We start from the raw sequence: 20,837 nt of genomic DNA, 5'->3' as shown, positions 1-20,837 counted from the left end.
CTGAGGGCCAAGGTAGGGGATCTCACTACCTTGGTCCTTAGCCCTTGCCTCAGCTCATTTTGCATAGTCTTTTCTTCTCTCATTTTCTTTTTCTTCATAACTCATTTTTGCCACAAGACTTTTATCATGGCTCCAATAACCCCTTCTCGATGCTTACTGTCTGCTTATTGTCAACTTGATCCATTCTGAATCATCCAATTTTTTACTCAACCTTCAGAATATGTCCCTTCTCAATCCATCTCCTCCACCTACACATTTTCTTCATTTTGTGCACCCTCTTCTTGTATTACTACTCTTCATCCTTTTTGTTCTCCTCCTCTCCCTCTCCCCCCCTTCCTCCTGTCCTCATCTTTCTACAACTTATACCTTTTAACCCACTGGATCCAGTTGCCTCACGGCTTTCATGTAGCTCAAAATCTGGGTATCAGGCTTGCTTGAGTGGTGATGATTCCTGGGTTTGTTATTTTAATTTTTTTTCTCTTTCTTTCTTTTCTTCTTTACCCAGGTCTATATTTGTCATTTGATATGCTGTGTCAAGCCTTGCACAGACTCCATATCATCTCTGTAGATAGTCTAACTCTTGTGCAAGACCATTAACAATATTTGTGTAAATTTTTCAAATATTTTTGTAATCAATTTTCTTGTCATGACAGGCAGGAATAAGATCCTGAGCATGGAAACAACGTCCTCCCAGAAGCCAACGCTCTTCAAGCCATGGCTCATGGATGGTACATTCCACACTCGTTCACAGATCGAAATAATGCTAGAGCCCCTTCCTAGATGCCTACAGTGTCTTATAACAACATTCCACTTGTGGCAAGTCATTCCTGTCACCTCACCTTTAGCTGAAATTCTTCTGAAATTCTCATCAGCCTGACTGCCACCATTTGATCTGATCACCCACCCCCTGCCTTACCATTTGCTCCCCCACTTTTATTTTACTTTCATTACTATACTAACCTGTAGTACTGTGTAACTTTTGACATCTAACACACTTTGTTTAATCATTAACTCGTTTTTACCACAATACTTTAACACAGCGCTATATGATCTTTGATGTCTAGCACATTTATTTATCTTACCATTTAGTGGTCTTTACACAAAACGCACCTTTTCATTTTATGTATTTATTAACTTTTTCACTCTAACAACTCATTTTTGCACTGGAAAATTTGCAAACATTTAAATAGTAAGAAGAGCCCTTTTGACTGCCCGATCCCTCTTCTTTCTCTTCTTCCTGGATGTCTGTACATTTTCTAATGCCTCCGCAAACATTTGTGTCTCGGAGCGTTCCTCAATGCGATCTTTCATGTGACGTAACCCGGCAGCATTAAAGCCAATCATATCCTGTAATATACAAGGAGTGCTCAGATATATGGGTATGTATATATATTCTATGGTAAACCTCCTCCATATTTTAATACACTATTGTAGCAATAAAATTGCAGAACGCAGTTTTATCATAAACTACTGTGGACAAGAATAACCAGTATGCTAGAGGCAGCATATTGATTTAGAGTTCACTATATAACTGTATTAAAGATCAGATCACAATTCATAGAGGGGGGGGGGGTGTTAATTCTAAAAAATACCCATAAAAATATATGGTAATATTGGGCATATTCTCCCATAAACTTGCTTGATCAAAAGTATATCTCTTTTATCTGAGAAAAATGGAGTAAGTAAAACTACCTAATAATTATAACATCTTGCATATTTATCTATTAACCCAAGGGCGACGGGTCACGCCTATAGGCATCATAACAGCACCAAAGCGCTCCGAGGCAATGATTCGGCTTGATGTACCGAATTCACGTGGTTCGCCAGAGCGTAGAGTTTTTTTTTAGTTTTCTATACCCGTCGCCAATGGGTTAATTTTTATTGTGTATTAACTTGATGCTGATTTGGAGCTTCACACAGCCAGGTGCTGCAACCTATCAACCACTTCAAGGAAAAATCTTTTCCCCACCCTCTATGGATGCAGTATATACAATTAAAAAGCCTACTTTTAAGGGGCTGCAGCTCCTAATTCACTCCAGGAATGGCCAAACAAGAGAGCAACTGAAAAGCTTCATCCTAATGAGGGGTAGTGGCTATGTGGCTAAATATTAATTCCATATTGGACTTCCATTACTTTTTTTTGTAATGTCAGACATGGGCCTGTGTGTGGGGCTGACATCATAGAGAGGGAGACTAGGGAAGCTTATCAAGATGCCCATACTTTGGCAACTGTGGGGCACATGTCCACCTGGGAGACTAAGCTTGTCATCTGGGAATTGATTGATCAAGTAACACTACTAGTAATGAGTGATATATGCTCAGCACCCTGTACCTATATAGATTCTGCCCTTTTTGTGGACATGGCTCAAGTCTTGACCAACAAAGATGGGACTGACCTCATTACATAACCATAACAAATGGTTAAAATGTGTCTATTCCACATTTTTCACATGAAAGAAATATTTTTGCACAATTTTTGAACTATAATATAAATATAAGACAAAATTTGCAAAAAGCAGAATATATGTAGTCTGGCCTCAGTTTTCTTAAATAAAGAGATAAATTAAATTTTAGATAAAAAAATACGCCCAGAGTTAGTACAGAAAGAAGAAAAGGTTTAACTGTAGTATTATAGTGTCTCAACTCAATGATGAATGCAGTCCTTTGCACCAACCAAATAAAGATAAGATGCACTATGCACTTTACACTTCTTCCTTTCAACAGTTAATCTGGCCAAATTCTTTATGAAGTAGGGACAGGTTTCACTTTATCCACAAAACTATAGTTAAGTTGTTTCCATTTTTTTCACTTAAGAATTGGAAAGTCAAACAAGAGGCAACCCAACTATAATCTTTCTAAATAAAATGTAATTTTTATTGAATAATAAATATAACCAGATAAATTCCATCTCAGTGAAAAACTACATCTAGAGTTGGCAAAGAAAGAAGAAAAGGTATAGTACTATAGTGTATCAATTCAATGATGAATTCAGTCATTTGCACCAAATTAAGATAAGATGTACTTTGTATTGAAATTATTTATTGACATTCCACTTTTAACTACAAAATTTTATAGGGGTAGGGACTATTTTGTATCACCAAACTTTGAAATCTCCACCATGTAATATATATATATATATATATATATATATATATATATATATATATTACATGGTGGAGATTTCAAAGTTTGGTGATACAAAATAGTCCCTACCCCTATAAAATTTTGTAGTTAAAAGTGGAATGTCAATAAATAATTTCAATACAAAGTACATCTTATCTTAATTTGGTGCAAATGACTGAATTCATCATTGAATTGATACACTATAGTACTATACCTTTTCTTCTTTCTTTGCCAACTCTAGATGTAGTTTTTCACTGAGATGGAATTTATATATATATATATATATATATATATATATATATATATATATATATATATATATATATATATATATATATATATATATATATATATATATATATATATATATATATATATATATATATATATATATATATATATATATATATATATATATATATATATATATATATATATATATATATATATATATATATATATATATATATATATATATATATATATATATATATATATATATATATATATATATATATAAAAAAAAAGCAAAAACTGTTCTTCACATAAATTAATTGGACCATAAACAAAATAAATCTGTAAGAATAATAAGAAAAATCCAGTTTTCATAACATGTTCCATTTCCTACAAGATTTCTTATGATATCCAGAAAGTCACTAAATTGTAATCATTCCCTTTGGCACCCTAAAGAGTCACCTAAGAACTCGTTAGAAAAAGAGAGTTGAGGGGAGGCCTCCCTGCAAACTAATAACAAGATCACAAATTGAAAAAATAATACAGCAAGGAAACCAACAAGATATACAAGCATTAACACTAAAGGTGGTACAATCAAGGTGCTCATCTGAGGTCACCTAATTACTTGCATAAATCCTAAGGAAACTGAGATTGTTTATTCAAAGAAACTAATCTAGACACGGTTTACTTTACACTTCTAAAGATGAAATAATAAAATATATATTTTAGCCTCATGTCACTTGCCAGGCTGCCTAACAATAACTAGCTTTTGGAGTATATGACATAAGAAAATGCTAATTGAGAACAGTAAAAATGGTGTTTGGAAGGAAACTTTTTGGTTGGTAATACAATAAGTGAGCACTGTATACATACTGAACCTCCACAGACCCTGACTATGTGGAGAATTGCACTGCACAAATAAGAAAGAAGCTCTAAGTTCATATTTGACTAACAAAAAGAAAAGAAAAGAAAAACAAGCAACTACAAAGGACATACTATGTAAAACACAAACCTTAAATTCCTTGATCCTCTTGGGTAGAAGCTTAGCCAGAGACCTCACCATTGGAGCTGCCTTAGGTGAGGAGAGGAGCTGAGGTAGGTTGATCCTCACAGCCAACACCAGGATCCGGCTGGCTAATTCAATATCCCAACTGTTCTCCAAAAGGCCCTTGATAACCACCATTAACTCCAGAATGTTGTCTAATGGCAGCATGATAACAGCTTCTTCCAGCTCACTACAAGGAGGAACAAATTGGTGTTGTGAACAATAAACAGTGAGGAGTAATGCCAAACTAACTTAAGATTATACTGCAAGTAATTATAAAATTTGCTCAGCTTTTGAGGTCTTCCATAGAAAATAAAAGCAAGAACAGATATTTAAGCTCCCCATGTGTGATAATGAATTGCCTATGAGCATATGAATAATATCTGAATTATAATTGTCAGTTATAATATTCTGAAGTCAAAAAGTCTACATACATAGATATACACACACTCCAGTTATATACACGCCTAGCCAAGACTCCTCTTGAATGTTGAGAATTCATAGTCGCTGCTTTAACAATTTAAATCTTATAACCTTACTCCTTTACAAATAAAGCAAAAGTTTTTTTTAAACTGCATAATAATTACCTTATTACATCTTGAACAGTATTTAAAATATTTAATTTCCATAAAACATTTAGTTTTTAATAAATCATTATCCTTGAAAGAGAGAAAAAAGTTTCATATATATATATATATATATATATATATATATATATATATATATATATATATATATATATATATATATATATGGCAGTTTAACCTTAAAGTTGATCTTAATGTATTTTTTATGATGATTAATTAATCCAACAACAACTCTCACAGTGAGACCCTATCAGCTTATATGCAAGACATTTGTATTGTTGGTATACCCCCCAATTGGGCTGCCAGTCACATGCCTAACGGAAGGGTCCCTGGCAGCTGGCAGTTACTGCTACAGCACCCATCCAGTAATGGGGTGTTTTTTACATGGAGGTAACCATTGTTATGACATTTGTGAGGCCTATTCATTCCATTACCAGTGTATAATAACATATTTTTTTTCCATTGCTTACTATGTATAACAATATTCAGTGATATAAAGTTTTCTGTTTTTTACTACACTTAATACTTCATATCTGAATTGAAAGATCTTTCAAATGTATAGAACTGTATTCTGCTTCATAACTTTTACCTAAATCTTAAGAAAGTGGCACTATTGAAGGTCAGCACCTTTGAATTAGGCATATTTCATCAATCAAGACAATCAAAGAACATGAATGGGAAGGAGGGAAAAAACAAACTTACCTTGATTTAATCTTTCTGAGGACTTCCAAGACAAACCTAAGAGGGTCAGCAGTATTGTAAACGTATGTCATGAGTTGGTGGGGCGTGGCAGAGGGACCTGCTTCCACCTGCTCTCTATAGATCTCCAGTGCTTCTCTAATGGAATCAACCTGGCAAATGTTAAATTCAGAGGGAATGAGTAAGAGCAGTATCAAAGGTTTACAATCAAACATTCATTAAATTCTGAATCGCCATTCAAAAATAACATGAAATTTTCTCAAAATGAGAATGATATACATACAAGATCAAAAAGATGAAAGTGATTTTCCTACATGAATAAGATTATCCCTTCTCAAGTTCATTTTCATAAAATGGAAGACTTACTGCTCTCTCAGTCTCCTGTGTGGTGGTAGAAGGACGAACTGCTTGGGCTCCATCTTCTCCAGCAACAGCAGGTCTCTGGGATGCCAACATCCCACTCTCTTCCTCGTCCTTCAGGCGTTCTTCTTCACGCTCATCTTCAAGTACTAATGGCTCCTGTGTGCGCTGCCACAGGCGAATGGAGCGGTCCTGGCCACAGGTGGCCACCCAGGCACCCTTAGGGCACACTGCCAGGCAGCTGAAATGTAAATATTACATGATTACAATGCTGTTGATATGTTTTATCTGCACACACACCCACACACGCACCCCCCCCCCCCCCCCCGCACACACACACACACTCACTATCTATTTGCTAAAAAATATAATAATCCCAAGTTGTTCAAAAGAAACTTACCGAATGATCCCAACATGTCCCTGCAGTGTGATGATCCTCTGGAAATTATCTGCGTCCCACTGCTTTAGTGTGCCATCGTGGCCACACGAGAAGAACATGTGTGTGTTTGATATGAACTGGAGGTCCGTCACACCTCCCTGGTGGGCATTCTTCAGTAATCTGTGAAAAGTGAGTACTGTACTACTATCTACAAGGAATGACATGTTAACGTATGCCTTAATGAAGGAAAACTACTTGTTTCTGATTATTAATTCATCCAAAGATTATGAAGAAAACTGAAAACTATGTTCAGATGATTCCTTTTAAATTCTATTTGAATTTATAGTCATATAACAAAGCACCCATGACACTCCTGCTCAATCCAAAGAAAGCCTTAACATGCATACACAATATATCTGCACATTCCCAATCTCTTTATACAGAACAATGCTTCAAGTCTCACTTCCTCATGTCTCCAAAATCTGTTCCATATATACGAACACTTGAATCTTTACTGCCTGTTACTATCAATGTTGAATCTGTTGAAAAGTCCATGCAAGTTGAAGGGAGGGACTTGCCATACAGTTCATGGTACAACTGCAAAAGTGGGAGAACAGGCAACACATTAAATGCTGGAAATATTTTTATGATTTTTTTGTCTCATATCTGTAGTGGTTTTCACATGATATGGTAAAGCTCAACAATAATGTTGATTATTACCCTACAAAACAATCTACTCAAAAAATTCAAAACAATGATATATATTATGGATTTGAAAATACATATAAATCTGTCAAGATTTACAATCTTACATTGAGAGTTATACAAGTCACTATACTAATAATTAAATCTGTTGAAATTTGATTATTCAAAATACATAATGATTTGCATCACTGTTAAAGTCAAACCCAAATATAATAGATAATATCAATTCAGTAGTTATATAATGTCATCACATGTACTAAGAAAAAGAAAAAGAGAGAAAACACTAAGAATGAAAATCATACCAACCTTCAAAGTATCACTATAATAAAGTGTTTCTTTGTTATCAAGTGTTGCAACTGCTATGTAAAAACCATCACTGGCACACCGCACTGCAGTAACTTGATCTGCAACCTGAAAAAAGGAAAGAAAATCATACATGAAAATTATTTCAAAATACAACTTATTAGTCAGTTGTTCTCAAAAATTAATGTACAATATCCTGTCTTAATCTCTGCCACGATAATGCTTCTCAAAGAATGTATTTTTATTCTATTAATCATCACATTTTCTAACAGAAGCAAAAATCCACATGACAAAGAATTACTTACTTTGAGAGCCCGTTTGTCTTGAATGAAGCTCAGTCTCCTTGCTTGTGATTCACTTTCATCTTTTACTAATTCAAATTTCCAGAATTTGACCATTTTGTCACTGCCACCGGATAAAAATCCTCTCTGAAAAGTATAAATTTAAAAATACAAGTCTATTACAAAAGAAATATATTACTCAAATCACTGCATACATCCAATAATAAAAATAACTGTAAACCAGACCATAGTTGGAATGCACGCATGCTTTTGCTTTCAAATTATGTAATCTGCATAAACTCCTTGTTTATATCTATAATATTTCTTATGTCACGTAAGATAAACAAATTCATATTTCTGTCACAGTAAGTACACTAATTGTAAAATGTCAGCAAATGTTTGTGAACATTGAATTTTATGACTGATCAATTAACAACACTCACTGGCTAGTACATAAAATGTGCCACTTCAGACATCTGCCCTATTGTGTTGTTATTACAAGTCTATGTGTAAATGTAAACAGAGTACTGATACGGTACATCTTGTGCATTACTTCTATATGTGCCTAATGCAATATCAAGAGCATTAACCCTTTGACTTCAGCCTAGGGTTCCACAGCCTAGTGCTAATCTGAATACTGTTGTTGCTTTCTTGTTTAATTTTAAAAATGTTTGAAGGGCAATTTCAGATTTTTAAAATGTGGCTTTATGTACAAAAATAGTGATAGTAATTTTTGGTTTACGAATATCTTTTTATCCAGAGTAACTAGGGTTACTCACAGCATACCTTTAAAAAAAAATCAAAAGAATCAGGATGTCTGAAAACTTCTCTAGTACAAGAATTAATTAACTTATTTTACAAGAAGATGCATTGTGATTACATATATATCAGTAGTCTTTCTCATCAGCCTGTTACTCTGGATATAGATGACAACCATTCCTGGGTAAAACAGGCTTGAGAGTATACACCCATTCAGGGAGAACAGAAAAGTAAGCACATTATGCAACTTGGATTATTAAAATTTTCTAAAGACTAATGTACTAACCCCATCATGAGTAAGGGCCAGAGCCCAAACTCCTGTGTCGGTCTCATTCTCTGCTGGTTCATGAGCAACAATATCTTCAAGAATTTTTGCTGATCCCAAGTCAAACAGCTGCAGCCGACCAGAGCGTGTTCCAATGAGAGCATGGCGATCACCAGGAACAACAATCACTGAGAGCGCATAGTCACATGGTATTGTGGCTATGGCCTGCTTCTCAGACCTTCAAAAGTAGGGAAAGATGAGAAAGAAAAGAAGAACGAGTCAGAAATAAAAGGAAAAGGGAAAAAAACTTTTACAATCTGATATGAAAATATCAAAGTCTAAAAAAGCAGCATGTATAACCCATCAAGATTATTAACAACTTAAAACTAAATTAGGAAAAAAAGATATATTACCTATGCCACACTTTTAAAGAGTCACCGCTGGCTGTGACGATCTGATCGCTGATTGAATTGAAGGCCACAGCACGTATTTCAGTTCTGTGGCCTGGTAGATGCAAATGACTAATCTAGAATAAAAAGAGGAAAAACATTTTAAATAAAGAGAAATTGAAATAAAAAGACCAAGAATCCCAAATCTCTGCTATGAACTTTATTTTCTCATGCATATTCTATCTATTTTTCAGATAACAATCAAACAGCTCAAGGATGGCTGTTTGCATCAAACAGATTTTCCTCCCTATTAAGCAGCCATTACTATTGCTGGCAGCTGATCTCAGAAATGTCCTTAAGCTGTATTACTTAGCTGGCAACCAGGGGATATTAATGTATAGCATCCACAAGCTCTACCTTTATTCCCCATGACCTTTTTTTGCGCTCATATCACCTGTTTGTCTTTGGCACACAACTTCAACTTACAACTTAATTATTTATGGACCAATTTTTATGTTCTAAATGCATAATATGTGTGAGATAAAGTTTTCATGCCCAAGTTCTTAAGTTCCCAAATATATATTTTTAGACAAATAATTAGTAATGGTTCTCTAACAAAAACTATTCAATCTGATGTTTCCTTTAATAACTGCAAAGGAAACCATCATCCTCTTTCTAGATTTTTAACTTCCAATTTTTTACAATTGTATTAAAAATAATAAATAAATCTATATTTTAGTTTCAACCTTAGTGATCTTGACAAGATTTGCAGTATAATGGCATTTCATGGTCAGACATTTGGTATGAGAACCAATGGTATTTGTATAAAGAATATCTAAGTCACTCAGGCTAATCAACAATCATCCTTAATCAACTTAATATCATTATTTATTACTTTTATGATGACCAGTAATAATATCAACATTGTATTTTTATTTTCAAGGTTATTTTCATTAGCATAAAGACTACTATTAACATAATCATTCCAATTTTCACAGATAAAACTTATACTAATATCCTTAATTAGCTTACCACTTCTTGGTCTTTCTTCTCATCTGACTTATTCTTATCTGCCTTAGCATCAACTGAAGTGCCGAATATTGCCAAACTGTTATCTAGGTGAAGAGCCAGAACCTTAACACTTCCGTATCTATCTGAGGAAATGTCAACACCATACAATTTGTTCTGTGCTTTCACTGCAGGCAACTTCCCGATCTCATCCCCTAGCTGCGGCGCTTCATTATCTGTCATGGCAGTTCCAGCATCTCTGTTGTGTAAAGAAAAAAAAATGTTACCTTTGTAATATTCTTAAGAGATAAGGCTGCAATTCTTTGAAAAGTCAACAGTAAAGAGGGGGAGAGGGAGAGGGAGAGGGAGAGGGAGAGGGAGCGGGAGAGGGAGCGGGAGAGGGAGCGGGAGAGGGAGAGGAGAGGGAGAGAGAGAGAGAGAGAGAGAGAGAGAGAGAGAGAGAGAGAGAGAGAGAGAGAGAGAGAGAGAGAGAGAGAGAGAGAGAGAGAGAGAGAGAGAGAAGAGAGAAAGAGAGAAAGAGAGAAAGAGAGAAAGAGAGAAAGAGAGAAAGAGAGAAAGAGAGAAAGAGAGAAAGAGAGAAAGAGAGAAAGAGAGAAAGAGGGACAGAGACACAGAGACACAGAGACACAGAGAGAAAGAGGCAGATAGAGACAGACAGACAGACTGACAGAGCAGACAAACACACAGACAAACAGACAGACAGACAGAGAGAATTTGATTTGATGAATTTATCATGTCCAATGCACGACAAACAATTTAGAGAGCGAGAGAGACTAAATAAACAGAACAAAAGGGCACCTGAGAACAAAGAAAAGACAACGAACCTTGCTCTCTTCCTAGCCTTCTTGAGCCTGCTTGCCACCTTGGCACTGACCTCCTCCTCTGACAGAACATGGAATAGGTCCACAACCGCAGATTTGCCATAGCAAGCCACAATACGGCCATCAGTCTGCAGTCCACACACACGGTCTCCTCTGGACCGCAGTATGCTGCCTAGTCTTGTGATCTCTAAATTACTCTGTTAAGAGTCAAAATTGATAAAAACATAAGCTTGACTGGTTATACCCAGCTGATATATCATTCAACATTTTGTCTCCATAAATTCAGTTACTACTTAACCCCTTGGTGACGGGTGAAGAAAACTAAAAAAAAACTCTACGCTCTGGCTATCAATGACAACGCGCCGACTTTGAGCGCAGGGAGTTTGGTACATCAAGCCGAATCACCGCCTCGTAGTGCTTTGGCGCGCCACTGTGAAAACAGCGTACAGCCACACGCCACATTTTCAGCGGTTTGTTTTCACGTCTATAGACGTGACCCGTCGTTAAGGGGTTAAAAGATAAAATTACACAACACAAAAAAAGGAAAGTGGAAGTAAGACATTAGACAAAATGCTTACTTACAGCATCATCTTCTTCAGTGTCAGCTTCCTGCCCTTGAGTTTCCCCCTCTGTGTCAATACGGAACATTTTTGCTGGAGGCTCAAGAGTTTTCTCTTTGCTCTCATCATCTTCAAGAGAACAAGGTGTACATTATATACATTACATTTATATACTTTCACAGTTCATATAGCTACTTCACTGTTTCATTATTAAAGCAAGAGATAGTAGCAATATCTCACATTAGCACTAATATCACTGTAGCTATGTAACAATCTAAGATTAATGTAATAAATGTTAGCTTTAGCTTCTCACAACTGTATCAATAACTCATACCTGCCATTTCTTCAGGTTCCTTAAACCTCAGAGACCAGACTCGGAGCTCTGCATCACTACTTCCAGATATCAATCTTGTATCATCTTTTAGTAACACAAAATCCCAAACCTTCAGAAAGAAATACCAAGGCAAAATCAGATTCTAAGTTCAATGACCTGTTTACACAGTTTATCTGCATGAATACACATATATAGCATATATACAAAGATACATGTTCTCTGACTCTCATAACTTTCCTTAACTCATCTCTTTTCCTCCTATTACTAACATAGTATTCTATAAATATATTATCATCATGGGCTGTGTTACCTCTGCACGGTGTCCAGTCAGTGTCCTAAAACAATGGTTGGTGTCTAGGTCCCAGAATTTGATGAAGGAGTCCCTGCATGAAGACACAACTATGCTGCGATCCTTGAGGAACCGTAGCCGAGTGATCCTGCCCTGGTGCCCTTTTAGTCGTACGATTCCCCTCTCTGATACCTATTTGGATAAAAGGATTTAGATATGATTCCTTATTTTCTGCTGCTTAGATTTAATGGTTTCCATGGCAATTTTTTTTCACAGAGATACAGGAAATGTGAAGAAAAACATAGAACATACTGCTGCAAGTAAAACAAAAGTCAGTAAATACTAATGCTATTTTAATACTGGCCTACTGTTCACTAATACTCACAACATCCCAGACAACAATCTCTCCATCTTGGCTTCCAGATGCAACTCGCATGCCTTGATCATCCCAGGCTAGTGTTGTAACAGCTCCTCTGTGGCCTGAAGACATTATTATGTTGTAAGAATTCTATAAGCTTAGAGCACAATCAATATTTGACTGAGTGAATAAACTGAATATCAAGTAGCAGTCACACAGCAGTCAAAAAATACTGAGACAAATTACCAGCAAACTTGAGTGATGTTCCAGTCCTGATATCAAATAAGACAACAGATCCATCTGTGTATCCAACTGCAAGATGTGTGTTGTCAAGAGAGCCAGTTGCTGGGGGGCGTGCCTCCAGCGACGTAACTTGCCCTTCAATATCTGCACTTAGTGTCAGGACCTGCAAAAATTGAATGGCTTTACTATGATTCTCTGGGCTACATTTTTTTACAGTAACTCTAACCAGATTCTAAAATGGCATTTTCCTGTAATCTTTCAAATCATGCACTGAAACAGAATCAATCTCATTAATACCCACCTTGGATGATCTTTTACAATCCCAAATGAGCACATATTCACAAGCAGGTGCAGCAACATATCTTCCTGTCTGACTGTACTTGGTGACAAAGCACACACAGCGTTCTGTCCCAACCAGGCCAAATGCAGACCCAGGAACATAACGAAGATACTGTGATGTCAAACCCATTGTATATTAATCTTGGTTGCAACAATACCTGTTGGGAAGATGCACATTAGATAAAAATAATCCACTGATGCAAAATTTTTTAGGCTGTATAATGCATACTGGTTCTAAAAAACTACCATTGCTATACCAAACTCCACATATGAATGTCTACACGTAATTGTCCAGAACAGGACTGCACGAAGTGAACCTGTGGTCTGCACACCCAAATACATTGAGTCACAGAATCATTGCATTGATTTCCGGATTGTTTCCACGCCTTGTGTTCTTGCAATTACTTAAAGAAGCTAAGAATGTTGTTTTACGTGATCTTCATGGTTATTTCCACATATATATCCCTATTTCTTCGCCATTTACTTTACGTTTGTACTTACAAAATCTCATGCTCATTGCGATACCTCGCAGAGCATTATTCCTTGAGCCTCAAAATAAGCCTTTTATGATTTATGATAACAAACACTTACTCAGCAATGAATTTCTCGAATGCACATATCTACAAACGTTCTTGTTTCTTCTTTCGTTCAGAAATTTGATGTTCTACCTGCTTTCTTGCCGAACGTCTCCCGAAAGCGGCAAGGGAAACATGTGTTTACTGTTTACATACACAAGAACCTATTTCAGGGTTGTGTAGCTTATGTATAATCGCTTTAGTTTTTAAGTTTTTATTAAATAAATGAACTGCTTTGTTTGCAGCTTACTTAATTGAGTCTAAATAATGTTTAATATTTTATCTTGACTGGAATAAAAGATAATAATATGCAGTAAGTATATAAAGAATCTCTTGTATATCATATGTATATAAACTCCCTATGTACTAGATCAAAAGAAGTAAAGAAAGTTGTATCATTTCAATTTTATTTGGTCTTGTTTAAAATGTTAGGCATCAAGTAAACGAAAAAAAAAAAAAAAAACGATTTCTCAAAAGTATTATTTACATTGAAAAAAAATATGAAGAGGTGGTCCTGGGATTGAAGAAGCGTACTTGTGAGTTCAATGCTAATAGATATGTAATAATTTTAACTAGAACTACTTAATTGCGGTATTATAAAAAACAACTTCAGACTAAAACACACACACACACACACACACACACACACACACACACACACACACACACACACACACACACACACACACACACACACACACACACACACACACACACACACACACACACACACACACACACACACACACACACACACACACACACACACACACACACACACACACACACACACATGTATATGGTAGAGAAACCCACAATGCAAAAACTAGATTTATTGAAAATGAGACTACAGTTTCGAAATCCACCTCGATTTCGAAACTGTAGTCTGTATATATGCACATACAAATACAATTATGAAGCTGTTTAGAAAATTTTCACCAATAACGTAATGATTTCATGGGGATTTCACGAGGACTGGATGTAACTGATTTCCTTCATCGACCGCTCCCAGAAAACATGAACAAATGACCAAGTATCCAATGGGATAGAACATCCTTGCAGTGTCCCTCAAGTAACTGGCTCTCGCTTATTATCATTCACCATAGTACTTAATGAGGATGATATTCCACACGCAAAGATCTACAAACACGGACAACATGGCATAAGAACTAGTACACAAACCAGGACAAGGCAACGTTTATTGGATTGGGCTTCATCGAACGGAATGCAGATAAAGATAAGTGCATAGAAATATAATTCAAATTCAGCAAATAAGACGACTGTCACAGAAGTCTGAAAATAAATAATGACCCTTTAAGTAAATCTACTCACTGGCCATCTGTGATCTGACGTAGCTCAGAAAAATAATTGGACTATCCCAGGATCTATTTGTGAATGCGTTCTCTCTCTCTCTCTCTCTCTCTCTCTCTCTCTCTCTCTCTCTCTCTCTCTCTCTCTCTCTCTCTCTCTCTCTCTCTCTCTCTCTCTCTCTCTCTCTCTCTCTCTCTCTCTCTCTCTCTCTCTCTCTCTCTCTCTCTCTCTCTAACTGTAAGGGTAAGTGGGATGAAAATCACTACCCAGTGCGGCACACCGCTGTGTTGGTATTTCGTCCCTGCTAGAGAGGGAAATTAATGCCAAAACAAAAACTACAGTATTACTAGGAAGCTTTTTACTTGATTGTCAAGGCGGTGATTATTACATCATAATAGTTAACATTTTACTTTAAAAATAGGTAATATTTATTGCAATTAGTAATGATGCCTCACTAAAAAATATATATGTAAATATAAATATATATATATATATTTATATATATATTATTATTATTATTATTATTATGAAAACAAACGTTCAAGGAAAGCAAACAAACGCACACTTTGTTATTTCAGATATTATTTGCGCCCTAGTGGACAAAGTGAGAACCAGAGAACTATTATGGAATAACATTTACAAATATCAAGATGACAGAAAGGTTAAAATAACAATAATGGATGAATTCAACAAGAAACTTTGCTTTGCACTGAGTGTAATCGTACGGCTGGTAAGGCCGTGTAATTAATCGATAATTAATTATATTTTATTCAATTTCTGTTATAGTGTTTGCTTCCTCTCATCCGCAGTTTTGATCAGTTCATAATTAAGTCTCTCGTAAATTACTAATTACACTAATACATTACTAATTACACTAATTACACTAAATGCTATAGGAAAGAATATCGTCGGATTTTCTGTATGTATGATAATTAATAAAATGGGTGGATTGGCTTTTGTAAGTTTAGTGTCTATTTGTTATCATTATTTCAACTGATGTGCGATGATATTCATAGAAGCCACGACTATCTTCGATGCGTAGTTCACCCAGGTTATTGTAGACACTTTGGTCATATCAGTTACAATGTCTCTTCACGGAGGGACATCAGTTACAATGTCTCTTCATGGAGGGACACTGTGCATAGTGTGACCAATCCCCGGTCTTGGCTGTCTAGGGATCCGTGGACAGAGGAGACTAGTATGACCGTTGTTTTACAGTTAAAAAAAATAATGGCGCTACCATTATCGTTACTTGCAAAAACATGCAACATTTACTTTGTACGTTACTTCCTCGAATAAGTAAGAGTTGTAGTGACCGTTACAAATTTTGTCTTATTGTTTCAGAAATAAGTAAAGGCCAGAAAAGTCTAGAGTAGCAAATTGTAAAAATTATTTTAACACAATCCATAGGCAAATTATTTGACTTATGATATACCCTTAAATACTTAATAAGAATATATACATTATTAATTTTACTGCGATAATTCCAACACAAAAAAGGAAACATTTTGAAGACTAGTTATTTCATGGAAAACCTTTTTATTTCAAAATTAGAATCTGAAAGACCTCTTTCAGGCCATAGGAAGTCTTTCCCAACAGAGAAATTTCCTTTCACTTCTGCACCTGAAGGAAGCATGGCACTTGCACTTTGTTTGCAAGGCCTGATGACAAATGAATGGAGACTTGCTCAGTATTCAAATTTTCTGAGGCGTGATGGGATCACGCGTCTCATGTGCGTAAACTCTAAGAAGGCAGCTGTAAGACATACTACACGTTGACTATGAAGCCAATTTATATCTTATATAAACTTCCAAGTTGACCTCTTCTTAAAACTTGTTTCCCCCTCAAAAATAAGGTGTTATTTACCTACTCATAGAAAAATACACACACACACACACACACATATATATATATATATATATATATATATATATGTATATATGTGTGTGTGTGTGTGTGTGTGTGTGTGTAATTTAAATGCGAACAACAGGCCTGTGAAATGACCATGAAGAGAGTACAAACACATTTGTATATGAGGATATGAGACTCAAGCCCATGCCCACGGGAATATAACCTGATGTAGCAATCAGGCTCGTGGTGTTGCTAGTCCATGCTAGACAGACTTCAACCATGCTAGAGTGGCTTTACTAGTAGCATCCCTGCTAAATAATTCCCTCCACCAAAGGGTGGGCGAAAAAGGGCTGTAGAACTCCTAACCACGAATAAACACACACACACACACACACACACACACACACACACATATTTATATATGTGTATATATATATATATATTGTTTATTATTTTTCAGCTGTAGCCTAAACGCGGAGGTTTCTTTATCAAGCTACAAAATGTTAGGCTCAATATTCTCAAATTTAAATTATAGTTCATTACTATGAAAATAATAAACAATACAACTCTTTCCACATTCCTAAATTCTTCAAGGGTCAGGTCAGAAGCAACAGATAATAATGCTAGTTAGGATACTTCTGCACATTTAACACATTTAATTATTTTATTGGCTTCTAGTATACAGTCTAGTGTGATATTAATAACGATGATTTATTTTCAACTTCATCTTCTTTATATTAAAATAGAGTAGGTATCAGTACACTACAAAGGCACGCTGGCGACATCGCTGCTTCAGTGTGTACCAAATTCTGCTTAATAGGCACCTGAAGCTTAAGCAGCAGATACACCTGGATTGATAGGGCGTACCGGAACGGAACAGCTGGATGGGGAAAGATGAACCATTGGCCCCAGTCAAAATTACCATGGATTCACAAATCTGTAAATGGAAGACAAACTGGACCAAGTGTTGTCTGAGTCAGGATAAAAATTAAATCCTGAAATTACCCCAAGACAATCAAACTAAAAATTATGAAGATGGCTCAAGTAGACTACTTAAATATTCCTTGTTTCAATCACTCTGTGCCCTACCAGCTATGATGAGGAGGCACCTCTGAGCTTTAAATTATGATGTCAGAAATGGCCAAGTTTTAACACTGGAACATGGTCTTGAACTTTGAAGTCATCCTCTTTACACCGATCAGCTTATTCAGGGAAAGCAATTGCTGAGCTGCTCCCCTACTTCCTTGCTAATAGCAACACGAACTATGCCTGCTGGCTGATATGATGTCACTGGAAGAGGACCATCCAGATGTTGCCAGAGAGCTTCACAAAGGCATTCTTTAATAGCTATTGATAGTCTCGTGATCCACTTCCTTGCCGAAATTGAGAAAGTGTTAGGAAAGAAAGAAGTAGCCAGTAGTGTGAGACATTGTGAACAGAACTTGACTGCCCAGGAAACCAGTGACAAAGTGAAGAAATGTCTTCTTTAAGGAGAGAAATGGGGAACCCTTAGCAAGACGATTCATCTGACCTGCTAAGGTTATTGCTGACCAAGCACCTGCAGCAATGGTCAGTGTCCATCACACAAGAGGCAAGGCCCAGTTCAAAGCATTCATGGAAGAGATTCAAAGGCAAGATCATCATTCAATCAGCTTATCAAGAAGTATCACACTGCATTTTCCAAGCCTCGTCCACTGCCTAATAGTACAAAGGTGAAGGCTTAAGGACTGTCAGCACCTATCAGGTCTTTCTTTCACAGTAGACAATGTAGACAGAGTACACAATGAGAATTCTTTGAACATGAAAATCAGGCTCAGTTGAACGACGTACATGAAGCAGAGTTCCCTCCATCAGACCCATCAGAAATTATGGTCATTGATGGCTCAACACAGCACACTGCCTCCATGTATCTTAGACATTTGATGACTATGGTAGAGAAGAGATCCGTACTAAGCTGGAATCTCACTGTGACCTCTAACAGAAGGACAGGATCCAAGAATGAATTCCAGTCCCTTACAAACTGATATATCTCTAAACCATTTGCCTTCGACAAGTGTTTTTGGGCCTTCCACTCGCACATTAGTGGAAGACATCGTCCGAGATAATGCTTTCAGCGGCCTGAGCACCTCAAAACATGGCATCTCTTTTACATAATACATTTTAAACATGCTTTGGATTTTTATTTCATCACTGGTTGAAGGTCACAGCCACAAGCGTGGTTGGGACTAGTGACCTGTATATTCCTTTGTTATAACAAATCCCAATCTAGGGAAAGGTGTTAGGAGAAGGCTGGAAGGAACAAGTAGAACTCCAAACAACTGGAAAAGCTACTTGAGAGATAAAATGAACAAGACAGAGTTGTTCCTTGTAGAAAGAATCAACGATAAGACCAATGCTAGTAGTAATGGCAAATTGTAAGGATGCTGTCTGCAACAAGACGAGATCTTTCGGGAGTCCCCCCATATCGTACAAAAACAGTGATCACCAAAGCCAATGACACAAATGTGGTTGTGATAGCTTTATCTGCCTTTTTTTCACTAAAGGAACTTGGTCTTTTGAAACTGTGGGTCTCTAACGGCCTAGGGTAGAGAGTCTCAACATTTACAATTTGGAGGAACCAGTGTAATATATATATTTTTTTCATATTCCAAAAAAACTCCAATATATCTAAGAGCCGAAAACAAGAAGGGCCTATGTCATTAAAGTCAATGTTGAGAAAAAATACATTTGAAAGTTTGAAAGCAAAATAAATTCAAGAAATCGTTTTTTTTTTTTCTGTGATTAATCAAAGTGTGTTGCATTACTCTAATCCTTTTTATATAACGAAAATAACGAATATTTTTCATAACGAAAAACATACTAAAAATGTATTGTAGAGCTTTCAAAACAAATACTGCAAAAAATGTTTATTGATTAATTCATAATTTAAGACATTTACTGCTGTTGAAATTTGTCCATTTTATGGCTTAGGAATATAAATAAATAAACTTCCCTTGACAATAATGCTTTAATACATGCACATCATGTTTTTTTTTTCTGTAAATGCAAGATCTATTACCTGTATACTGAAAATGGCATACTGACTATAAAGAAAATACAGAATAGTAAAAGCGGTGAACTTATATATCTATGTTCCTAAATATTCTAAATGCAGTCACTTGTGGCAATCAGGCAAGCAATGTAATATATATATATATATATATATATATATATATTTTAATGAAATGGATTTCGAAGCAATGCTCGTGAAGGGCCTACTGATGACATTAGCCTGTATAACATTCACAGAAACAAAAACTTCTGGTTCGGTGGCAGGTTTACCTCAAAATCAGCATTTATGGACATTGGCCCTTCTTGCTCTTGTTAGAGTATATATAGTATAATGTACATTATACACTGTACTGACTGACACGGATGTTGGAGTCTGGAAAGTGTTGTAACGTGCTTTTGACTACGAATTATGAAATATGAATTAAGATCACTGCCATTCTGTAATAATTATTCTACGGTTTCTCGTGGAACCCCTGGTGATGGTCGGCGGAACCCTAGCTCATCACCACTCCGCCGTCAGCACCCGGGGAGACGGGGGTCTCTCGGGAGTCTCACATCTACTGACAGCGGTCTTATATTCTGGTGGCAAGCAATGGCCTTAATTTCATATCTACTATGACTTTTACCGGTGCACAAAACTTTGCAAATTTACATTTCTTAGAATCTACTTGATATGACTCGAGCAGCAATTCGAACCTTTTACTACTAGGTCTAAAATCATTATAAGGAAGGTGATGAATTTGATGTAGAAAATATAGTTCTTAGACTTGGCCACTGCATTGTCGATGAACGGAAAATATGTACAATAAGTCAGACATTTCATCTTTAAGGGAAAATAGAGGGAGCGTTGTCATATAGCCATATTTCCTAAATGAGGCGGAGCCTCAAATAGGGAATATGACGAACGGGCCAAGAGGCCACTTTTACGGCAAAAAATGTGAATGAGA

The 20,837-nt window shown here is 36.1% G+C and overlaps 1 protein-coding gene across 2 annotated transcripts; it reads right to left on the bottom strand.

Annotated features, from left to right (window-relative positions):
* Positions 1-1,111: 1,111 nt before the first annotated feature.
* LOC125032978 (WD repeat-containing protein 3-like) lies at positions 1,112-13,830 on the bottom strand. 2 transcript variants are annotated; one of them, XM_047624414.1, is made up of 19 exons: positions 13,694-13,830; positions 13,065-13,260; positions 12,767-12,926; positions 12,548-12,642; positions 12,184-12,354; positions 11,874-11,982; positions 11,562-11,668; positions 10,983-11,176; positions 10,162-10,396; positions 9,154-9,266; positions 8,762-8,978; positions 7,741-7,863; positions 7,439-7,543; positions 6,891-7,024; positions 6,449-6,607; positions 6,055-6,289; positions 5,692-5,840; positions 4,370-4,592; positions 1,112-1,347 (listed from the first exon to the last, which is right to left on the bottom strand). In XM_047624414.1, exons 2-19 carry the CDS (start codon positions 13,230-13,232, stop codon positions 1,183-1,185), a joined length of 2,862 nt encoding a protein of 953 aa, XP_047480370.1. In that variant the 5' UTR covers positions 13,233-13,260; positions 13,694-13,830; the 3' UTR covers positions 1,112-1,182. The 2 variants fall into 2 exon arrangements, with proteins under 2 accessions (XP_047480370.1, XP_047480371.1); XM_047624415.1 differs by having other exon boundaries at positions 13,771-13,804.
* Between the last annotated feature and the right edge of the window lie 7,007 nt (positions 13,831-20,837).

The sequence above is a fragment of the Penaeus chinensis genome, chromosome 15 (assembly GCF_019202785.1).
Source record: "Penaeus chinensis breed Huanghai No. 1 chromosome 15, ASM1920278v2, whole genome shotgun sequence".
In the NCBI taxonomy this organism is placed as follows: Eukaryota; Metazoa; Arthropoda; class Malacostraca; order Decapoda; family Penaeidae; genus Penaeus; species Penaeus chinensis.
The sequence above is the reverse complement of the archived record's forward strand: the minus strand, read 5'-3'. Positions and strand labels throughout refer to the sequence as shown.